We start from the raw sequence: 23,984 nt of genomic DNA on the forward strand, positions 1-23,984 counted from the left end.
TTGTGTTGACTGCACTTGTACTTTATTTTTTGCCACAGTAAGTTCCTGCATGAGGGCTCTCAGAGAGTGGGCGTGTCCCCCAGCGGGGAGACGGAGCTGGAATTCTCCGCCTTCATTCGACCCGACGGCGCAGTCGTGCTCATCGTACTCAACAGGTAGTGTTCCGATGCACCACCGTGCCGTGTAACGTCAGTAACCAAGCGCCCATGTTGTTCAGGTCGTCTGCGGACGTCCCGTTTGAAGTGTGGGACCAGACTGTGGGCTACGTGCCCTCCACGGCGCCACCGCACTCCTTACTCACGCTAGCCTGGTACACTCAGGGATTCAACCTGTAATGTCGCTTTTCACCAAAAGGTAAGCCCAAACCCATCATTTCCTCACACCCCTCCACAAAATACATTTCAAAATTAACGTTATTTCGTGATTTTTTTTGTGTGACTTTTTTCCAGTGTCATCATATTTATTGGAATATTGTAAGACGAGTGTGTAGTTGTTTGAGGTGAAACGTGTACAATTATGAGACTACTTTAGTAGCATTCCAACAAAAAAAGTCAACGTGAAATTGTGAAAATAAAGTCATATTTTGTCATGTATAAAAGATTGAATATTTTATAAAAAACAGTTGAAATATTGTCGGGATAAAGTCACCCTATGTCAGGGGTGTCAAACTCATTTTAGATGGGGGGCCACATGGAGAAAATTCTACTCCCAAGTGGGCCGTACTGGTAAAATCACGGCACGATAATTTAAAAATAAAGACAACTTCAGATTGTTTTCTTTGTTTAAAAATAGAAGCACATTCTGAAAATGTGCAAATCATAATGTTGTTTTTTTTTCCACTTACATGTTGTGGTTAATAGTATTCGATCTTTATTTGTCCTTATTTATACTTTCTGAATAAATGATGTGATAATGTTCATCAGTCAACTCATTGGTGTTAATTTTCAATCTATCAAGACAAAAAAATAATTATCAAAATCAAATTACAGAATGTTATTTATGTAGTTTGATCATTTTCCTCGACTGGTGCACTAACATGTTTATTTATTTATTTATTTTTTTACAAATGTAGCATCATCTACAAAGATACAAATAATTGCTATTGCGACATTTAGTGGACACATTTAGAACAGCAGTTTTTTTTCATTCAAAAATTTTAGCTCATTTTTTTACTTGGCTAACTCGTCTCGCGGGCCGGATAAAACCTGTTTGTACATTTGACACCCCTGCCCTATGTCATAAATAAAGGCGAAACATGCAAATAACTTTTTGAGAGTAAATTTGTACGACAAGAAAGAAGGAATGTTACGGGACTTCAGTAAGAAGAAAGCTGTAATGTTATGAGGATACAGTTGTAATGTTACAAGAAAAATTATAGAATGTTAGAATTTTCGCATGAAAAAAGGCATGAGAAATTGAAAAAAAATGTAATATGAGAATAAAGCTGCAAGTGTTTTATATTGGTCAATATTATTAATATTTTTTATGACCTAGGGAAAATAATGGGCAGGAGAAAATATATTAAAGGTAAACATTTTTATTTCAAATGTAACCTTCCTCTGATTATAATCCCCTCAGCTATCACGGTAGAAAGGAAATGTCAAGCATGGAAAACACTCCAACAATGTAAACAAAATAGTAAAATCACATTGAACACTTAACAATAAGCTCTCAAATCGAAGGTGCAAAAATAAGGAATATGTAAGAAATGCTTAATAAAATGTAACAAAATTGTAATCATATAGAAACCCGAGAACTGTATTCTGTTAGAGCTGTGCTCTAAAGGGTGGGCACGGATAAGGTGGTGTGGTATTAGCGGGGACAAGCGCCTTGCATCATTTATTGTCTGACTACGGTCCGTTTAAAAAAAATCCCCAAAAACTGCCATACCGTCGAGGTGACTTTTCCTCTTTTATTCACTCTTCTCACTCCATGCAAAGAATCAACCACTTTTTCTAATTTAATAAGTTCAAATTTCAATAAAGTATCGTGTTTTATAGCTTAATTGAGTACTACTATTCTCTCAATGTGATGTTATTTACTTATTAATTTAATTTTTAAATAGAATTTTATCATGTTTTATACAATTATTTTTTTTAAAATGGCATTAGTTTGAGTTATTTTTCAGTGTGGATGCCTCGGCGGTGGCATTTTTTCCTCAAATCTTCAGTGCCATGCCATATTTAAATTTTGCTTTGTTATTGTCAATAGGTGTGTGTATGCGTGCGTTTTCTTTTTTACAGCACTTTGTATTTGCCACTTGCGTGTTTATAAAAAGTGCTTTATAAATAAAGTTTGAACCAAACTTGATAGTTGATACTGTTACCTGATTGGCTGTTAGCGCGTTGCTGGGTTACCAGAGAGTAGGGATGATATTCGAAACCGGTTCTCCTGATTGTTCAATAAGAAAAGAACCGATTCCATGGATTCGAATCCCTTTTTGAGAACCGGTTCCCGTTATCGAAGCCACTATACCGTATTTTCGCGATCATAGGGCGCACCGTATTAAAAGGCGCCATTTCTGTATTTAACGCATAAATAAGGCGCAGGCATGGTTAAACATACGCTATCTTAAAACTTTTCCTCCATATAAACAGCGTGCCGGCCCAGTCATATAACATCTATGGCTTTTGGAACTACCGGTAAGTGCACACACAACAACCTATCTGGATTCGATAAGTAATCGGTTTGATAATGGCATCGAACTCGATAATTTCTTAATGAACATCATCCCGACCAGAGAGCGAGTGCCTTTGTTCATGCAACCCACCTTATAGTTTAACATGTTACAAAAATCTTAAGTCATTCTGATGAAAAAAAAAACCCGAGAATGAAACCATTTTTTTGGTCACTTTATTAATACATCATAGACATATTTATTTTCATTTATATAATATACAACTTGTTAACCACATTTCACATTTGCGCCTCCAATGATGTTTTTTTCTTTGCAAACCTTTTTTTTTGGACTACAATTATTTACAATTACAAAAAAAAAACGGTGATAAAAATATGAACGTCATAAACAGATGGATTAAATGACATAATTAGAATATATACACCAGGGGGAGGCTTTGAAGACTTGAATTTGAGCAATGTGATGGTTTCCCTTTCGGAAAAGTTAGAATAGCAACAATTATGACGTGTGTGTGTGTGTAACTCCATACTCATTAACGGCGATAAGGTCTAAAGGGACGATCCTTGTTCATTGATTGATCAAAAAGAACAGCAGCTGACCTCAAAAGTGAGGGTTTAAGAAGCGCGTGTATGGAAAGGAGACCTTAAAACAGAAAATAAGACCAATGGGATCAAACATGATGACAAGGTAGGCGAGAAGCGTCTCAGAAGGACCATCTCTCCTGTGTGCGGGGGTCCATGGAGAGGGAGGGGGGCTGTGATGGGGGCTGGCTGCTGCTGTCTTCTCCGTTTAAACTCTTCCTACACACTGGACACGTGTCGTGCTAACCACGACGACAACATGGCGTCAGCCCACGGGGGGGTGCGGTCACAGAGCGAACGTGTGTAGTGGGTGGGGACTCACCATCTCCAGCCACGGTACTATACAGTCTGAGTGGAAGAAGTGGTTGCAGGGCAGCTGTCGCACGGCTTCGCCCGCCTCGAAGTCCTCTTTGCACACTGGACATTCCATACAACAGTCTGCAGGGCACAGCACACGTCAGTCATTGCTGCAAACATGGCGTGCAGGACTTGGCTACAACCAGCAGGGGCGCTAGTTACAGAAGATTGTATGTTATGTAGGGATTAGTGTTGTCCCCATACCAACATTTTGGTACCAGTACCAAAATGTATTTCGATCGGCCGGCCGATAAATGCTTAAAATGTAATATCGGAAATTATCGATTTTTTTTATTATCGGTATCAGTTTTTTTATTAAATCAACATAAAAAACACAAGATACACTTACAATTAGTGCACCAACCCAAAAAACCTCCCTCCCCCATTCACACGAAAGGGTTGTTTCTTTCTGTTATTAATATTGTGGTTCCTACATTATATATCAATATATATCAATACAGTCTGCAAGGGATACAGTCCGTAAGCACACATGATTGTGCGTGCTGCTGGTCCACTAATAGTACTAACCTTTAACAGTTAATTGTATTCATTTTCATTAATTATTTGTTTCTATGTAACTGTTTTTATATTGTTTTACTTTCTTTTTTATTCAAGAAAATGTTTTTAATTTATTTATCTTATTTTTTTTAAAGGACCTTATCTTCACCATACCTGTTTGTCCAAATTAGGCATAATTATGTGTTAATTACACGACTGTATATATCGGTATCGGTAATTAAAGAGTTGGACAATATCGGATACCGGCAAAAAAACATTATCGGACATCCCTAATTTCGATACTTTTCTAAATAAAAGGGGACCACAAAAATTTGCATTATTGGCTTTATTTTAACAAAAAATCTTAAACATATGTTTCGTATTGCAAGTTTGTCCTTAAATAAAATAGTGAACATACAAGACAACTTGTCTTTTATTAGTAAGTAAGTAAACAAAGCCTCCTAATTTAGTCTGCTGACATATGCAGTAACATATAGTGTCATTTATCATTCTATTATTTTGTCAAAATTATTAAGGACAAGTGGTAGAAAATGAATTATTAATCTACTTGTTCATTTACTGTTAATATCTGCTTACTTTCTCTTTTAACATGTTCTATCTACACTTCTGTTAAAATGTAATAATCACTTATTCTTCTGTTGGTGCCTATCTATATTATTTATTTATTAATTGTTTTGACAATGAAATCAAATAATGTCAATGATGATTTTAATGAATTATAATTGACTGATTGTTTTCAGCTGCTCACGCTCCTCCTGGTGGGCCACTTCCTCCTCCTATAATTAAGAAGACAGGACAGCTGGGTGCTCCTTTTTGTGTGTCTATCATGTTGAAGGAGTGAGGAGTGAAACAGTTTATTTACCGCTCAATAAGTTATTTTGATTATTATGAAGTCAACCACGGAGAATATTTTTTGTTTGTGAAAATAAATTATGATCATTTGGAATCTCGACATATCTCTGCGAGTGTTTATTAAGGAATTTAGTGAGTCAAATACCTCCTCCTCAGGACTACTCTGCTATCGTTATTTTTATTTTTTCGAAACTTTTTCAACGCAAGAGTAGCCGTAACAGATACTTTACATTAGTTTTGGATGATACCACAGATTTGGGTATCGATCCGATACCAAGTAGTTACAGGATCATACATTGGTCATATTCAAAGTCCTCATGTGTCCAGGGACATATTTCCTGAGTTTATAAACATAATATACATTATTAAAAAAGGAAAGAACATGTTGTGATGCCAAAAAATATTGACGTCATAGTAATCATAGTAGTATCGACTAGATACGCTACTGTGCTTGGTATCATTACAGTGGATGTTAGGTGTAGATCCACCAATGGCATTTGTTTACATTTTGACGCCTGTGAGCTACTTTTCAGAGGCGGTATAGTACCGAACATTATTCATTAGTATCGTGGTTCTATACTAATACCGGTATATCGTACGACCCTAGTAGGGATACGTAGTACTGTTCACATTCGGTACCAATTCCCGGTACATAGGAATCGATACCAGTGGTCTACGGTACTAATTTTCTTTTGTGTGTTGATAAATTGTTTGATAATGTAGCCTAACATTTAAAATGAGCTGATGATGATAATTGTGCTGTCCTGTTTGTATAGCTTTTTTTAGTTTAATGTGTTTTTTGCAATTTACATTTTGACAGCACCACATAAGATATGTTTTAATTGCTGATGCGGCTTTATTGATTTTTAAATGCGCCAGAAAATAAGCAGTTTTGTACAATGCCCAGTAGTGCGTAAATGTGTTCCTGTATAGTATTTCTCCAGCAATGGTCATGTGGTGACATCGATGATGGTATTTTGAGAGGTAATCATTGAAGTCGGACATCACTGAAGGTAGGAGTGTAACGGTATGTGTATTTGTATTGAACCGTTTCGGTACGGGGGTTTCGGTTCAGTTCGGAGGTGTACCGAACGAGTTTCCACATGGACATATTAAGTAGCGTACCCCACATTTTGTAAACAATGCACACCGAGGCACAACACACGGCATGCTAGTAACGACTGGGCTAGGATGGACTGACCATACGTCCTCTTTTCACCGGACATGTCCTCTTTTGCGGAGCTTCTTAAATGCCTCAAATGTCCGGCATTTTGAGTTAGGGTTGCGTGTATTTTCTATGTACGTTCAGGGTTAAGGGGTTAAAAACAAAACAAATTGTGCGCGCAGCAGCATTGGTGAGGGAGGGGCAGAGAGAGCGAGAGAGTTATGATAAACGCGCATGCGCCGCCAGGCTCTGCTTTTTATCCATAGATTTATCAGATTTAATTTTTTATTATCTATAGCAGGGGTGTCAAAAGTGTGCCCCATTTGTGGCCCATAGCTAATGTTGTAAAGGCCCACGGCACATTTCAATAAATAAAAACATAACAAAAGTGAAATAAAAAAGCTTAAAGGTTAAATGTAATTTAGAAAAAGTTGCAATGTTGACTAATAAAACAAAGATGTTTTTTTTTTTCTTTTAAACTGTCATTGCTCAAAACATAATATTGAATCAAAATCAATGTTATTATGAATTATTGACTTATCCAAGGTTCCCATTACTTCACATCAAATATTCCACTAAGAAAAATATTTTTGGTGGAAGATTTTGCAAATTTAGTAAATAAATAACCCAAAAATTTATATTTTTTTGTTTTCTTACTGTACCGAAAATGAATCGAACTGAGGTACGTACTGAACCGACATTTTTGTGTACCGTTACACCCCTAACTGAAGACATAGGTGGGAAACGCACGGCCCGCCACTGCTACCAAGCATACTTGCTTTGTTTGGTGTTGAAAATTGCAACTTCAGAGGGAGTTTGGCTAAGTCCACCCTGAGTGCTGCTTGACTGATTGTTTACGTGAGTCTGTGACGTGCAACAAAAGTATTGAAAATTGGCACGGTTGGATTTAACGTGAGTCAATACCCGGTAGTACAGCTGTAATTGGGTGGGTGTAAAAGCACAGAACTTAGTAGCCATCCCTAAAGCTGACAGACGCACCAAGTACGAGGTGCTGATCCCAACTTTTGTAAAAGGAGCTTGGTGAATAAAACCAAGAAGAAATAAAACCTTACCTGCTTGTTCCTGAGAAATATTGACAAAAGGCAGGGACGAGATCCTCTCTTTCTCCGCTGGAGGAGGTCCGGTGTTGTCCAGCTGACCTAGTAACTACACACACACACACGTGTTAAGTGGACACACATGAGAAGAGTGGGTTCTTCAATGGTGGTTGTACTTGTGTTATGACAGCGTCTAGTCCTCCATGTCCCCAGGCGTAGTCTCCGGGGTTAGAATGCAGCATCCCTGTCCTGGAGGGAGATTAGGGTCAGACTGGAATCGGAATGAAAAGAGAGGGTGGGGGCGGTGGTCTTACCATGACAGAGGCGGCAAACCAGGGACCCCAGAGTTGGCAAAGAGACCGGCGAGGAACTGTTGCACAATCCTGAGCGAGGTAAGATCAAAATGATGAACAATTTTATGTGCGAGGGAAATGCTGACTCAGTGGCTGACGCTAACCCTTCCACAGCAGGCGAGCGGTCGGGTCGAGTGCTGACTCTGGATCTGTATATCCTCTGGCTGTGGTGGCGGGGGGGACGCGCCGGGCCCCAGTGGTCCCCGGCGCCCAGCGAGCCCACTATGGATCCCCCGAGGCCGGCGGGTACCGAGCCTCTGATGGGTCCGCCTCCAAACCCGCCCAAGTCGCCAAAGGCGCTCAAGCGCCCCCCGGGGAGCCGAGGCTCCGAGTCGGGGTTGTCGTTGTCGGCGGAGAAGGGTCGCTCCATCAGCAGCAGGTGCCAGAGCTGCAAGACAAGAGGGGTGAGTTGGTTCCGGACCCATGCACTGCAAAAACTGAAATCTAAGTAAGATGAAATATCTCAAATAAGGGTGATATTTGCTTATTTTCTGTCTGATAAGATCATTCTTCTCACTAAGCAGATTTTATGTTAGAGTGTTTTACTTGTTTTAAGTGTTTTGGTCCTAAATTATCTCGGTAAGATATTACAGCTTGTTGCTGATATTTTAAATGGTAATGGTAAATGGGTTATACCGTATTTTTCGGAGTATAAGTTGCACCGGCCGAAAGTGCATAATAAAGAAGGAAAAAAACATATATAAGTCGCACTGGAGTATAAGTCGCATTTTTTGGGGAAATGTATTTGATAAAACCCAACACCAAGAATAGACATTTGAAAGGCAATTTAAAATAAATAAAGAATAGTGAACAACAGGCTGAATAAGTGTATATGAGGCATAAAGCCAACTGAGAACGTGCCTGGTATGTTAACGTAACATATTATGGTAAGAGTCATTCAAATAACTATAACATATAGAACATGCTATACGTTTACCAAACAATCTGTCACTCCTAAATCTTATATGTCTAGTCTCTTACGTGAATGAGCTAAATAATATTATTTGATATTTTACGGTAATGTGTTAGTAATTTCACACATAAGTCGCTCCTGAGTATAAGTCGCACCCCCGGCCAAACTATGGAAAAAAAACTAAGACTTATAGTCCGAAAAATACGGTAGACTGTTTTACTTGTTAAGTGTTTTGGTCCTAAATGATCTCAGTAAGATATTACAGCCTGTTGCTGAGATTTGACGACCTATATTGAGTAAAACATGCTTGAAACTAGAATATCAAGTGTTGCAAAGCTGTGTCATCAACACTCACAAGTATAAAACCACTTTTTTAAAGTAATAATTTCTAACTTCAAGCATGAAAAAAAAAAAAATTATGATGCCGAGAGCATATCATTATGTCAAGATAATGGCACTAGCATTTACTTAATTTAAGGATATTTTTCAACATATTGAGCAAAAAGGTCTCATTTTTTTGTTTCTACCAAGAAAAGTGCACTTGTTATTAGTGAGAATATACTTATTTTAAGGTATTTTTGGGTTCATTAAGGTTAGCTAATTTTACTTGTTTTGGAAAGTCTTGACAAGCCGAATTTTCTTGTTTTATTGGCAGATAATTTTGCTTAGTTCAAATAAAATACCCCTAATTTTTGTATTTTTTTCCCCTTGTTTTTGAACACTGACTTTTTGCAGTGTGTGTGCTGACACTCAGGTGAGCTTCGTACCTCCGCAAACTCGCTGGTTGTGTCGTCGAGGCCGTTGGCTCCGCCCTCCAAGAGACTGCTGGGAACACAACAGGAGATAAGTGGAGATCAGAGCACCTATGGGGTCACAAAACTTACCTGGAATCTTCTGTCACTTCTTCTATGAAGCCCGAGTCACAGTGAGGACACACATATTCCTACGTACACAAAAGTACAGCTTCAGTTAGAACTGCTATTAATTTTTTTAACATATTCCTCCACAGAGAAAATGGTGATGGTTGGAGAGCTGACAAGTGGGTCCATGACAATGACTTCTGTTTTGTTCCATTAGCCGTTTTACTGCCGTGTGACCGACCACCGTTTGGAAACATTTGAGGTATGTAAATAAACATATAAAAAAATGTTTTGCAGCTAATATGTCAAAATATTATTTTCTGCTCAAACTTAATGAATGCGGCTTATATACTGGAGCACTCTATAACCCGGAAAATATTGTATATGCTATTTTGCTATTGCCTCTTACCCTCCCCAGTTCATATCGTGGCACCCTGCCCCCCAGGAGGCTCGCCCCACTATCTGAGAAGCACAGCGTTAGAGAAAATATTATAATAAAAAAAAAAAAAAAACATGTTTTAAAAAAGAACCACAAAAACAAACATGGACGAAAGAAGAACCATAGACAGCAAATCTAGATCATTTTTGGAAATATTGCAGAAAATGCTTTTTTTTAAATAGTAATCTTGAAATCTCAGACAAAAAAAATTCCAAATAAGACAATTACCAGAAGTATTTTTTTAATTAAATGTAAAAATACATTAATAGAGATATTAAAAGAATAAAATCCTCATATAGGAGAAACATGAATTGATTAACGTGGACCCCGACTTAAACAAGTTGAAAAACTTATTCGGGTGTTACTCAATTGTATGGAATATGTACTGTACTGTGCAATCTACTAATACAAGTTTCCATCAATTCAATCAAAAGAAATATTTATTTGGAAGAAGCAGAATTTTTTTTAGGAAAAAAAAAGTTTATTGAGAAAAGTAGTACACTGTTGCGCTTGTAACGCGAAAGCAAGACAACTTGAAGTACCTTTTGACACACAAAAATGTGTGCGCCGTTTAGTCCATCAAAGAGAAGACTTAAAGAATTCTTACATCGAGCGACTCAAAATGGCGGTCACAACAAACCCCCACCTTTGGGTATATCTCCTGACTGTCACTTAAAGGGGCCGCACCGAATTACTCACTCTTAACTGCATATATGAATGCTAAACAAGAACAACATTGATATGTGCACAACCTACTCAGTGGTCTAGTGGTTAGAGTGTCCGCCCTGAGATCTGTAGGTTGTGAGTTCAAACCCCGGCCAAGTCATACCAAAGACTATAGAAATGGGACCCATTACCTCCCTGCTTGGCACTCAGCATCAAGGGTTGGAATTGGGGGTTAAATCACCAAAAATTATTCCCGGGTGCGGCCATCGCTGCTGCTCACTGCTCCCCTCACCTCCCAGGGGGTGATCAAGGGTGATGGGTCAAATGCAGAGAATAATTTCGCCACAACTCGTGTGTGTGTGACAATCATTGGTACATTAACTTAACTTAATAGAACAATAACAGTGAATAATGACAACAAAGTCAAGTAAACAGGTGTGGTGAATTATGTCCTTAAAGCAACCACTACACTACTTATATTTGTAAAAAAAAAAGTTTTTCAATAATTTGATTTTTTTCTTGTTTTTAAAAAAATATATAAAATTACAAGAGATATAAGTCTGTCATAATTTTGAAAAAAATAAATAGTGCAAGGAAAACATTTACAAAAGAGGTATTACAAAAAAAAATCTTAATCATACAGCAAACTACACCAAAATATATAAAGATATAATAATAATAAAAGCAACTAATTTTTGTTAAAAACAGTCATAGTAAAAAATACTCCCAACATTGTGGTTTTTGCATACAAATATACGTGGTGTTCGCGTTTAAGCAGCCTCTCTGACAAACATTCTGTGTTGTTGCCGCTAGCGATGAGGATGATGTATCATGTGACCTCTGCCTGTCATGAGTGGGCAGCGAGGGCGCTTTTGCCAGCCGTCATAGTGCATTTTTACAAAAAAATTTTTGGCACATGAAATAGTTACCCTATTTTTTTTTTTTATAAGGCACGCTTTGGCGTTAGGAGGTACACTAATAACCTAAATACTTCCCACTTGCCATATTTGTTTCCCTGAGGAGCAAAAGCAGCATCACGACGTAACAAAACGTGATGTAGTAAAATGAAACGTGGACTTTCTGGCTGCTGGTTCACGGGAAATGAAGCTGGTCTATTATGGTGACTGAATGTAACCTCGGAGGCAAAGCTGCTTCGCTAACCACGCCTTATTTCTTTAATTCGTGATAATAAGCTCATGTGATGTTAGGAGAATGAAGTAAGCACAAATTGACATGTCGCACAGGTGGCAACATTGGAGCAAGGCGTTGATGAGAAAGGAGAAAATGCCACAAGCTGACAGGAGAGTGTGTGTGTATGTATGTGCGCTTGTATTTCTACCCTTCTTGAGACATCAACAAAGAAAAGTACCTTCCATATGAGGAGCGGTGAACAAGTTAGGACATAAATCATGGTCCCAATACAGAAAACCATCGCAACTAATAGAGAATGTCTCATTTGCACCCCTGGTGGTGAAATCTATCAAAATTAGGGTGGTCCCAAAAAGGAGGGATTTTTCAAATTGACTGTCGGTTTTAAAAGTGCGCCCCCTCTGGTCAGCATATGAAATAACAAGTGTGTGTGTAAAAATTTGAAGTGCTCCCCCGCTGGCCAACATATGTAATAACAAGTGTGTGTAAGAAATTGAAAAGCGCCCCCTTTGGCCAAAATTTATTTAAAAACAATTAAATAAATATATAGAGACATACTGCAATAACTTGAAGTAAATAATGAAGACTAAAAACCAATTACAAACAAAAAATTCAAGAACAATTTTTTTTTTTACTAAAAGCAGTCGTTTTCTGATAATGTGTCGACTTTTCTTATAAAATTGGGAACAATTTCTCATATTCTTTCTGTAATTTTGAAATATTTTCTCATCAAATTATTACTTTGTCATAAAATGCTGACTTATCACATTACCACCAATGTTTTGTTGTTCTTGTAAAAAAGTTAAAAATGTTTTGGTAAAATTATGACTTTTGCCATTATTTTGGCCAAGTAAAATTTCCGATTATTATACGATTGCGAAAATTGTAAAGTTTTCCGATAAAATTGTGACTTTTGTCGAGTAAAATTACGACTCTTTTCATAAAATTGACACGATTTTAAGCTTTTCTTGTAAAAAAAACGACTGTTATTGAGTAAAATTCCAACTTTTGTCATAATATTGCACAAATGTTCAGTTTTTCTTGTAAAATTTTGACTTGCGTTCAGTAAAATTACGACTTTTATTATAATACTTAATTCAAAGTTTTTCTTGTGAAACTGTGACCTTTTTCTTGTGAAATTCCAACTCATTTTTCACAACAAGCTTTTGTATATTTACATAGTATGTATATATTATTAATGTTGTAAATACAAATCTTTATATATCATTAAGGGTGGTCCGAAAGAGGTAAGCATTTTTTGGAGGTCTCAAAAAGGTAACAAATACAAGAATGTGTGTGCGTGTGAGTGAATGACACAACAGGTTTGTTTGCAGTCAGTGACGAAGCAGACTGGAATTACTCGTACCCAGGCCAAAACATTTCCCTATTCGACTGACTTTGACTTTGCGAGTATAACCATCACAGGACAATTCTCATTCTTACAATCTTTTCATACAGGTCATACGGTGCAACCTGCTTACAGTAAGTCCACACACTAGTCAAGTCCCAATACACCTAAGTCAACGTAACATACAAGGTTAGGGATGGGTACCGTTCACATTTGATCTATATATACACATACATATGTGTATACACATATATATATATATATATATATATATATATACACACACACACACATATGTATACATGCACATATATATATACACACACATATACACATTTATATATACTGTATATATATATATACACATTTATATATATATACACACACACACACACACACACGTATACATATATATATACGCACATATACACACACATGCACATTGTTACGCACACACATATATATATATATATATATATATATATACACACACACACACACATTACTTTAATTTGTTTTCACGTGGAAAACTAATTTTTGTGGTGTGACTTGTTTTATTTTGTAGTAGTAGTAGTAGGGACTTCCTTGTTCATTTACAGAATCTGGTCAACTTCCTTTGTTTTCACTTTATGGAACTGCGCATACAAGTGACGTTGAGACCACATTTATGTATTTATTTGACAGAGACAGTACAATTAAACGTTGCTACCCACAGGAAACCGATGTCAAAGTACATAAGACTTATAGCCACCAGCTAATTTGCAACCCTCGTCCCTGGTTAGGCTTTTAAAGAAAAGTGAAAAACACATACAAAAAGATTAAGACAAGTACAAAATAAAAATACATTAAAAATAATTGGCCCCATTTGTCCATATTACACCCAGTTCTAGTGCTCACACTTCTGATTTTCCTTCAGCCACTTTTTCAGATTTGTGGAAAAAAGTTTAATGTCCGACTTTAACTCTAGAGGCAAAGAGTTCCACAGATGTGAGGCCTTCACTGAGAATGCAGACAGCACCTTTTCACTCTACAGCTGGAGTCTGCACACCTTCACGACTGTATCTTTGTATTTCTTTACACGTCACATCAGGGACTAATCCATTAAGACACTTAAAAACAGCTATGAGAAATGTATAAAATGATCAAAACTCATGTTATATTTTTGGGTAATATGGCAGTGATGATGCTTCATTGGTTTTTGGTCAAATATCTTTAGTGTATGTTTATATAATGACAACAGAGGCTTCACCACACATCCCCAGACCATGGCACAATAAGACATATGGGATAAAATCACTGCATGCATGTAAACTTGTGCAGCTTCAACAGATAAACAAAGTCTATTAATAAGCCTGAAAGAGTTTTTATTTCTTTTTATGGTCTTAGTCATTTTTATAATATGGCCATCAAATTTTAGCTTAGGATCCACATTGGGGCCTGTGCGTGTTTATACTGTAGTCTGATAAAGATCACATTTTACAGGCAGTGTAAACAGTCAGCTGGGAAAAAAATCTGATTCGGGCCACTTTGGCCTGCAGTGTAAACATATACAAAGTCGTGTATTCATTTTATCTAGTGCTAGTCAGTCTGTGAGTTGATCAAAGTGCAGTTATTTATCATGTTTTTTTTAAATCATTTTAATTCAAAACGATAATACTAAACGTCAGAAGTTTGACCATGGTTATCGTTGTTATTATTAACGTTTATCCTTACATCACTACTGTGTAACAATATTAAATCAATATTTAAATGATTTTCTAATATTGGCCTCTGATATAAATCCTTTGGCTTTTGCCCTTTAAGTCCTCCTGTGTCCAGAAACGTATTTCCCGAGTTTATAAACAATAAAAAAACACGACAAAAGATAATTTTGTAGTAAACATTTCGATCTAACCACTGTGTATTGACCAAATAATATTTTACTTGGTATCGTTACTGTTGATATTCGTATCGATCAGCCCACCTTTGTTTACATTAGCTTATCATCGTACAATGGGTCGTGTCCTCGTCCTCCAATAATAATGATACTTGTAAGAAACAGTTTAATTGCTGCCTTGAAGGCAAGGATTGCTGACTTAGAAGTGGCACCCTGGAGGGAAGCTAGCCACTAGCTTGAATGCTACATTGCGCTTAGTGATTAGCGAGACACAGCTAGAATGTGTCATCATTATCACGATGGTAATAAAAGCTATATCAGTGACCAAATTGATATCATTTGTATCGTGCTAACCCTAGTTATCATCCTTTCTCTTTCGGTTTTGTGTCTTTAACTTAGTTTTTTTCGTAACACATGTTTGGGAATAATGAACTGGAAGATACATGATGTTTCACCATATAAACCAACACGTTGTATATTCTTTGAAGTTTTAGAGTACGGTAGTTTTTTTTCTTGTTACTATTAAAATATAAATGCAAGTAATTCCTTGTTGTACGCAGCTGGGATAGGCTCCAGCCACCGCTGCAACCCTGAGAGGGACAAGCGGTAGGAAAATGGATGGATGGACATTACCCATGGTTCACTTATTTCTTTACACAATGTTGCACCATGGCAACAGTTTGACCCTGGAAGTTGGAACTGATTAGAAATGATAAATCAAAACCCAAACAAACCCCATCCTAAATCAGTTTACGTTGGGCTATTGTTCCACTCTGTTAATAATATCAATACAATATAAAAGTTTGATATGTGAAAACTGATTTGTAAAATGGCAAAGTTAAAATTAACATTTCCACGAGTGAATATTTTTAGTGTTTTCATGCCAAATTTGATATTTATAAAAATAAGTAAAATAATGACTTCGTCATTTAAAATGAGTTGGTATTACGGTAATTCAATGAACAGCATTTAAAAAAAATCTGTGTTACATTTCATTTTGCCTTTTTAACCCCAGTTCTGCCAACGAGGTGGAGAGTCCCCGCAATTCCACTCAGGTATTCAAATGATGTCATCGTGCAAAGGCAAGAAAGGAGCAAGGTGCACCTAGGAGAGCAACAACAACTGCAAGGGTAACCTTTACTACCTTCAAGGGATAAAGTGTGAGTAGGATGTTAGATTTTAACAACTTCTTGAAAAGCTTTTCTACAAAATAACAGAGAAAATGGCATTTTGTTTGCATTTAACACAGTAAAATACACAAATCAACATATACTGTATAAGGTGGAGTTTGTTGTTTGCAATAGGGAACAACTACATATAATTGAATAATCAATCAATCAATGTTTACTTATATAGCCCTACATCACGAGTGTCTCAAAGGGCTGCACAAGCCACAACGACAATTAATAACTCGGCAAGTGCCGATCGACCGGCCACAGATCAGTATCGGACGATAATTGTGAAAAAAAGTATGTGATCGGGCCCTGCCGATTAATGCCGATTAACTCTGACTGATACTGCATTTTTGGTCACACCTGCTTAGGTAATATCCTCACCTCCATTGTGGCATTTCTTAGTATCATTATTACTGGAGGATAAGGCTAACTAAACATGTTTCACACAGTGAGAGCGAGCCCGGAACATACATGCTCATTGCTAAGCTAGCTTGTCACGACAAAAAAATAAGTGCTTCAAGAAGTCTAGATTTTTATTTTCATGTTTACAAATTCAGGGAATAATTGTCTGGACACAGGAGGACTTTGAGGGCAAACAAATGAATAATTTAAAAGAACAGTAGATAGTAGTTTTTACTTTTGTTTAGTTATTGTGTACTATTGGCTTTATTGTGATCAAACAACATTATGTAATAGAGACCAATAAGAAAGTAGTTAAAATTTTGCGCTGATATTGTTAGACTTGAAATAGCACTTACCATAAATATATTTTTAAAAATCGCAGATATTACATGTCCGGCTCATTAAATATGCGTGGAGGTCAAGCCAGCGTCTAGGCACCATTTAGCCTTTCTCGAAGAAAAATGCCCTATGCTGGCTGTGCGAACCGTTCAAATCCCGAAAAGGGTAAATGTTTATTCAGAGTTTCTCAAGCGAAACAGTGCAAGATTTTAGGAAACAACGATGACAAAAATGGCAAGCACTCCAGTCCAAGAAAGCACAGTCGAAGAATGCATGAGTTTGCAGTGATCACTTTGTGAAAGGTTTGATTGACATACTTTCAACGTTTAGTGTTTCCCATTTAAGTATTATCTTGATATTGTTTGTATTTCTAATAGTGTTGTCCCGATACCAATATTTTGGTACGGTACTTGTACCAAAATTATGTCGATCCTTTTCTAAATAATAAGGACCACAAAAGATTGCATTATTGGTTTTATTTCAACCAAAAATGTTAGGGTACATTAAACATATGTTTCTTATTGCAAGTTTGTCCTTAAATAAAATAGTGAACATGCAAGACAACTTGTCTTTTAGTAGTAAGTAAACAAACAAAGGCTCCTAATTTAGTCTGCTGACATATGCAGTAACATATTGTGTCATTTTCTATTCTATTATTTTGCCAACATTATTAAGCACAAGTGGTAGAAAATGTATTATTAATCTACTTGTTCATTTACTGTTAATATCTGCTTACTTTCTCTCAACATGTTCTATCTACACTTCTGTTAAAATGTAATAATCACTTATTCTTCTGTTGTTTGGATACTTTACATTAGTTTTGGATGATACCACAAATTTGGGTATCAATCCGATACCAAGTAGTTACAGGATCATACATTGGTCATATTCAAAGTCCTCATGTGTCCAGGGACATATTTCCTGAGTTTATAAACATAACATAAATTTAAAAAAACGTAAGAAGATGTTGTGATGCCAAAAAATAGACGTAATTATAGTAGTATCGACTATATACGTTCTTGTACTTGATATCATTACAGTGGATGTCAGGTGTAGATCCACCAATGGCGTTTGTTTACATTGTGACTCCGGTGAGCTACAGTGTGTAGTGAAGCACGTTTAGCTATTCCTCGTCCTGCAGGGATGATACTTGTAAGAAACGTACTTTATTTGTCGCCATGGAGACGAGGATTAGTGATTTAGAAGTAGCTACAACACTGCAGACTGCGGATGGACGTTCGCCGCTAGCTAGCTAGCCATGTCTTAAAGCACCTCTTCCTGAGGGCGTTTCAGTGTTATAACTTCACCTTTATCGTTAGTTTTTAAGACAAAATGCGTCTGTTCTCCCTTTTCTGTCTGTAAGTACTCTGTGATTGTGTGCTGCTGAACATGTTCCTCTGCTCGTAAACCAGCAATGACACGACGTGACGACAACTCAGATAAAAATAAATTTGCAGACAGGCGCGTTTTAATTCCCAGTGGACGATGTAATGGACACATACGTACGGTTCTGGTCAGCGCCAAGTGACTTGACTTAATTGTGTGGTTATGATCTTCCTCACTTCGGCATACATTGTTGGCAGCATTTCTCGTGTTAAATATGGCAACTGGAGAACAGTTTTTATTTGGGCTTACATGGTAAATAACTCAAATGAATGTGTTATCCAGACGCATACATTTATCCAAATGTGGCCAAGTACACGCATTGTGGGTTTCCTGGACGTGGTCGACATCGCTAAAAGAAAAATCTAAAGAAGAGAATCCCTCTGGAATCTTCCACTAGTTTGTTTAGTATATAAATCGCTCGCTTGAATATTCCCTCTTCTCTTCTCCGACTCTCTCGTCGTCATTTGGGATGTCTGTTGTAATTTCCCTTCCTGGTTCCATGACCCACCTTATCTTGCCTCTGATTGGCTTGTCCTTAATGTTTTGCCTTAATCTCAACCAATCGTAACTCATCATAGTAAACAACCAACCAATCATGGATGTTCTTGTACGTGCAAGCACGTCTTGGAAAGAGGAAGGGGGTTTAGTAGCCCATAGAGTGTTTTTGAGGCAGTTGGAAGCGGGGGAGAACAAGGAACACAACAAATAAGCGGTGTTAGGTCATTTTAACATAAAATAAATTATATCGATATTTTCTTAATTCCTATCTTGTTTAAAAATATATCGATATATCTTACAAACTCCATATATCGCCCAGCCCTACTACCGACACATCTTTTTTTGATAAAGTATAGGGATCTATTCAATTGCATAGGGCTTGTATCTGCTTTTTGGAGGAAGATCTCGGCCCCTTGTGTACTCAGAGAGTTTGCATGCTGCTTGTGGGATGAAGTGACAAGACTGAATACAATCAATTGGTAGCGGCTGAGTTCACCTATGGAAGATTGGTATCACAATCGGCAGCATTAAACCCTGATCGGAATCAATCGAATCGATTCTTACTGTAACGACCAGCTGGCGTCAACGTTTAATGTTCGTGTGGTTTGGATTTGATGTTAGTTCCCATATTTACAAACACAGCCTCGGTGCCTGAAAGGTGATTGGCAGAGAATGAGGAAATGTGTGTCCGGCGGGGAAGCGCAGACGCTTGGAGACGAAAGTGTGGACACGGGAGATAAAACCTGTTGGAATTGTGCCATTTCTTATCATAATAATGGTAATAAAAGTAAAGAATAGCGTCGGGCCTTGTGTGACTTCTTCTGAGGGCTACAATATATTATTTTACTTTAATTTGTTTTCAAGTAAAACCAGAAAAAAAGATTCACAAGGTGTGGCGGAAATAAAAATGCTGCGGTGGTCCGCCACATTCAATCACATTAAGGGGAAACTCAGTATGTGTGTGTGTATGTATTAGGGTTGTACGGTATACCTGTATTAGTATAGTGCCGCAATACTAATGAATCATATTCGGTACTATACCGCCTCTAAAAAGCACCGGTGCCCACGCCCCATCGTTGTCAACTCGTGTCATTGTTGGTTTTACGAGCAGATGAGCATGTTCGGCAGCGCACAATCACAGAGTACTTACAAACAGACACAGTGTGTGGACAGAAAAGGGAGAACGGACGCATTTTGGCTTAAAAACTAACGATGAAGGTGAAGTTATAACACTGAAACGCCCTCAGGAAGAGGTGCTTTAAGACATGGCTAGCTAGCTAGCAGCTAAAGTCCAGCCCCCAGTCGGCAGTGTTGTAGCTACTTCTAAATCACTAATCCTGGTCTCCATGGCGACAAATAAAGTGAGTTTCTTACAAGTATCATCCCTGCAGGACGAGGAATAGCTAAACATGTTTCACTACACACCGTAGCTCACCGACGTCACAATGTAAACAAACGCCATTGGTGGGTCTACACCTACCATCCACTGTAATGATACCAAGTACAGTAATGATCTAGTCGATACTACTATGATTACGTCAATATTTTTTGTCATTTAAAACATCTTTTGTTTAAAAAAAATTTATATTATGTTTATAAACTCAGGAAATATGTCCCTGGACACATGAGGACTTTGGATATGACCAATGTATGATCCTGTAACTACTTGGTATCGGATTGATACCAAAATTTGTGGTATCATCCAAAACTAATGTAAAGTATCAAACAACAGAAGAATAAGTGATTATTACATTTTAACAGAAGTGTAGACAGCCCATGTTAAAAGAGAAAGTAAGCTGATATTAACAGTAAATTAACAATGATATTAATAATACATTTTCTACCACTTGTCCTTAATAATGTTGACTAAATAATAGAATGGAAAATGACACAATATGTTACTGCATATGTCAGCAGCTAAATTAGGAGCCTTTGTTTACTTATTTACTACTAAAAGACAAGTTGTCTTGTATGTTCACTACTTTATTTAAGGACAAACTTAAAATAAGACACATATGTTTGATGTATTGTAAGATTTTTTGTTAAAACAATGCCATTTTTTGCGGTCCCCTTTATTTTAGAAAAGTACAGAAGATGATCTAAATAATTTTGGTACCAGTACCAAAATATTGGTATCGGGACAACACTACTACTATACATCTTTTCTCTACTCAGTAGACAGGGAAGTACAACTAGTTCATATTGTACAAGCTAAAGTACGAATAAAAACAATCCAAATGTTACCTTCTTACACAAGGCATGTTTCCTAAAAAAAATAGCGTCTAATCAGCATCTAATGCCCAAACATTACACACAAACAGCAATTTACAAAAAATGTTTGTCATCACTTCTGAGAATGAAGAGCGTAGAAGAAAATGTCATTTCAAACATCAGTATTCAAGGACAACTTTAAAACAAATGTGTATATCAGTGGTGGGGGTTAAACTATGGAATTCTCTTTACAATGAGATAAAAGATTGTAAAAATATATTCCAATTGAAAAAATATATAAAGACAGAACAATAAGATCATATGGACAGCCATAAGTGTTTACATTTTGCTTTATATTTATTAATTTACTTGTTTTTTTGTCTGGTTTTGTATCATCCCGTGAGGTGTATATTACTTTTTTTTGTTCGGTTTGCACTTGTGTTGTTTTTGTTTGTTTTCATTATATTTGGATATATTTGTTTGGTTTGTATGATATCCATTGAATAAGACTATGTATTATGTTGAAGGGGGCAGGAAAATATAAGATTTTTCTTCATCCTGCTCCTTCTCAGGCATTGGTTTGTAAATGTGTGTTTAGTTTCTGAGGTTTAATTGTCTATCGATCAAAGATGCACATCAATGAAGTAAAAAAAACGTGAAAAATGTTACTCCCATGTTTGCGTTACAAATTGAAACTAAAACTTACGTGTTTATGACTGTAAAATCCCCTGCTTGTACAAACACGGCCGTTTCAATAGAAAATATAATGAAGGAAGGGAAATGAAAGTAAAAGCAAATATGAAGCGCATTTAATCAGTAAAATGGTAATTAGTAGAATTAAATGTCTCGTCCTTCTTTTTTTGTGTGTTATGGGCAACACACAACTACCAGAGCAGCCGAAATATAAAGGCTCTTAGTTAAAATAGTCAAACATGACTTAATGAAATGAATGTTTGTACAATATATAGCCGATACATGTTCAGGTTAAACGAGGGAGTTAACAACAGCTAGCATAGCGTGCTAGCCGCTAGGGTTCGGCTATGCTAAGGAAAGCGGAACACACGGTGTACGGAGCCAGACACCTCCCTGTCAGCCGAGCGTATACCACCACATAAACACGCGAGAAAGAAGCATGTGGCTTACCGGGAGTTTGGGGTTTACCTCTCCCTTACAACAGTGACAGAAAAAGCGATGCGGGGGAACCGCCGCAGCCTCCGCCATCTTTCCCTCGCCAAGCACTAACTGACGTCGGTCCTCCACGGAGGGACTACATTGACCCCGCCTCCTTCCCGACATGCACCGCGGCAAGAACCCGCCAATCAGACAGACGCGGAAGTAGGAGTGTTGACAAAGCGACATCCGCATGCGTTTCGGAGCACATTAAGCTTCAGACTGTAGCCGAATTGAAGGTTAGTGATGATAAAAACACTAATTGTAACACTGGACTGAGGGCAATATTATACGTATTTAGGCCAAGTGGCAACAGATAAATATGAGGTATGTGGGCAGGTTGAAAATGTGCAGAATGAGTGTAAGAAGTACAGAGGAAGACACTAAAGCAGTGTTTTTCAACCTTTTCACATTTTCTGCGTTGACAAAATTCGGAGGCACACCATCAGCAGCAAAAAACATAAAAAAACTAAACTCAGTTGACAGTAAAAAAGTCGTTGTCGCAATTGTTGGAAATGACTTTAAACCATACTTGCCAACCTTGAGACCTCCAATTTCGGGAGGTGGGGGGTGGCGGGGGGCGTGGTTGGGGGTGGGGTGGGGGAGTGGTTGGGGGCGTGGTTAAGAGGGGAGGAGTATATTTACAGCTAGAATTCACCAAGTCAAGTATTTCACATATATATCTATCTATCTATCTATCTATCTATCTATCTATATATATATATATATGTATATATATATATGTACCGTATTTTCCGCACCATAAGGCGCCCTGGGTTATAAGCCGCGCCTTCAATGAACGGCATATTTCAAAACTTTGTCCACCTATAAGCCGCCCCGTGTTGTAAGCCGCATCTAACTGCGCTAAAGGAATGTCAAAAAAACAGTCAAATAGGTCAGTCAAACTTTAATAATATATTAAAACCAGCGTGATGTGGGCGCGCACAGAGTCGTATATCAACATGGACAGAGCTGCGTGAAAAAAGCCACCCGGCCTCTTCGCGTAAACTTAAACTTACCTTAACCACTCGCTCATCTTTTCTTCATCCATCCCTTCGAGTTAGCTTTTATGATGACGCCGGCTGGAAAGGTCTCTTTTGGCAAGGTCTTCCTTTTGAATATCACCATGGGTGGAAGTTTCTGGCCATTAGCATGGCAAGCTAGAACCACAGTGAAGGATGACTTCTCATTCCCTGTGGTGCGAATATTCACCGTACGTGCTCCCGTTGTATCCACAGTGCGGTTCACAGGAATATCAGTTGCTGTGAAATAGTAATCCGTTACAGTAGAAGAAGAAGCGCTTCCTGTTCTATGGGGGCGGGTGCTTACCTTGGCGGTTGCTTGCGTAGAAGAAGAAGCGCTTCCTGTTCTACCGGGAAAAAAGATGGCGGCTGTTTACCGTAGTTGCGAGATCGAAACTTTATGAAAATGAATCGTAATATTAATCCATATATAAAGCGCACCGGGTTAAAAGCCGCACTGTCAGCTTTTGAGTAAATTTGTGGTTTTTAGGTGCGGCTAATAGTGCGGAAAATACGGTATGTGTGGGGGAAAAAATCACAAGACTACTTCATCTCTACAGGCCTGTTTCATGAGGGGTTCCCTCAATCCCTCATGAAACAGGCCTGTAGAGATGAAGTAGTCTTGTGATTTTTTTTTCCCACACATACATATATTGCGCTCTACTACGGTATCGAGCACTATTTTTTGGATAACCTTATTAAGACATATATATATATATATAAGAAATACTTGACTTCACCAAGTCAAGTATTTCACATATATATCTATATATATATATATATATATATAGATATGTATCTATATATATATATATATATATATATATATATATATATATATATATATATACATATATATATATATATATGTGTGTATATGTATATATATGTATGTATGTATATATATATATATATATATATATATATATATATATATATATATATATATATATATATATATATATATATATATATATATGTGTGTATATATATATATATATATATAT

The 23,984-nt window shown here is 37.3% G+C and overlaps 3 protein-coding genes across 7 annotated transcripts in view; 2 read left to right on the forward strand and 1 right to left on the reverse strand.

The window, feature by feature from the left end:
- The window catches only part of gba1 (glucosylceramidase beta 1), a 28,556-nt gene extending 23,511 nt beyond the window's left edge, over positions 1-5,045 (forward strand). Inside the window, exons 10-12 of one of the 2 annotated variants that reach the window (XM_061982923.2) lie at positions 39-155; positions 218-354; positions 4,836-5,045. In XM_061982923.2, coding sequence (XP_061838907.1) covers positions 39-155; positions 218-335 — 235 coding nt within the window. In that variant the 3' untranslated portion in view covers positions 336-354; positions 4,836-5,045. Of the gene's footprint in view, positions 1-38; positions 156-217; positions 355-449; positions 599-4,835 lie in introns of those variants that run through there. The other variant, XM_061982924.2, reaches the window with a different exon arrangement.
- On the reverse strand, positions 1,853-22,085 carry rnf115a (ring finger protein 115a). Of its 2 annotated transcripts, none has more exons than XM_061982935.2 (9): positions 21,929-22,038; positions 9,321-9,379; positions 9,204-9,258; positions 7,628-7,911; positions 7,485-7,553; positions 7,347-7,419; positions 7,186-7,279; positions 3,542-3,657; positions 1,853-3,461 (listed from the first exon to the last, which is right to left on the reverse strand). In XM_061982935.2, exons 1-9 carry the CDS (start codon positions 22,004-22,006, stop codon positions 3,342-3,344), a joined length of 948 nt encoding a protein of 315 aa, XP_061838919.1. In that variant the 5' UTR covers positions 22,007-22,038; the 3' UTR covers positions 1,853-3,341. The 2 variants fall into 2 exon arrangements, with proteins under 2 accessions (XP_061838919.1, XP_061838918.1); XM_061982934.2 differs by having other exon boundaries at positions 1,855-3,461; positions 9,204-9,261; positions 21,929-22,085.
- polr3c (polymerase (RNA) III (DNA directed) polypeptide C) overlaps positions 7,789-23,984 on the forward strand; it is a 72,388-nt gene continuing 56,192 nt past the window's right edge. For 2 of the 3 annotated variants that reach the window (XR_009817600.2, XM_061982922.1), the window contains exon 1: positions 22,032-22,194. The gene's annotated coding sequence lies outside the window, so the exon portion shown is untranslated. Of the gene's footprint in view, positions 7,928-9,171; positions 9,362-9,445; positions 9,559-22,031; positions 22,195-23,984 lie in introns of those variants that run through there. The other variant, XM_061982921.1, reaches the window with a different exon arrangement.

The sequence above is a fragment of the Nerophis lumbriciformis genome, linkage group LG21 (assembly GCF_033978685.3).
Source record: "Nerophis lumbriciformis linkage group LG21, RoL_Nlum_v2.1, whole genome shotgun sequence".
In the NCBI taxonomy this organism is placed as follows: Eukaryota; Metazoa; Chordata; class Actinopteri; order Syngnathiformes; family Syngnathidae; genus Nerophis; species Nerophis lumbriciformis.

Excerpts from the sequence above, each read along its gene's own strand:
- rnf115a (XM_061982934.2), bottom strand. The coding sequence starts at position 22,081 with ATGTCGGGAAGGAGGCGGGGTCAATGTAGTCCCTCCGTGGAGGACCGA. Across the intron at positions 7,912-9,203 it reads CAACCAGCGAGTTTGCGGAG|CTCTGGCACCTGCTGCTGAT; the intron begins GTACGAAGCTCA and ends CTTGTCTTGCAG. Across the intron at positions 3,462-3,541 it reads TAGTACCGTGGCTGGAGATG|CACGACACGTGTCCAGTGTG; the intron begins GTGAGTCCCCAC and ends CGTCGTGGTTAG.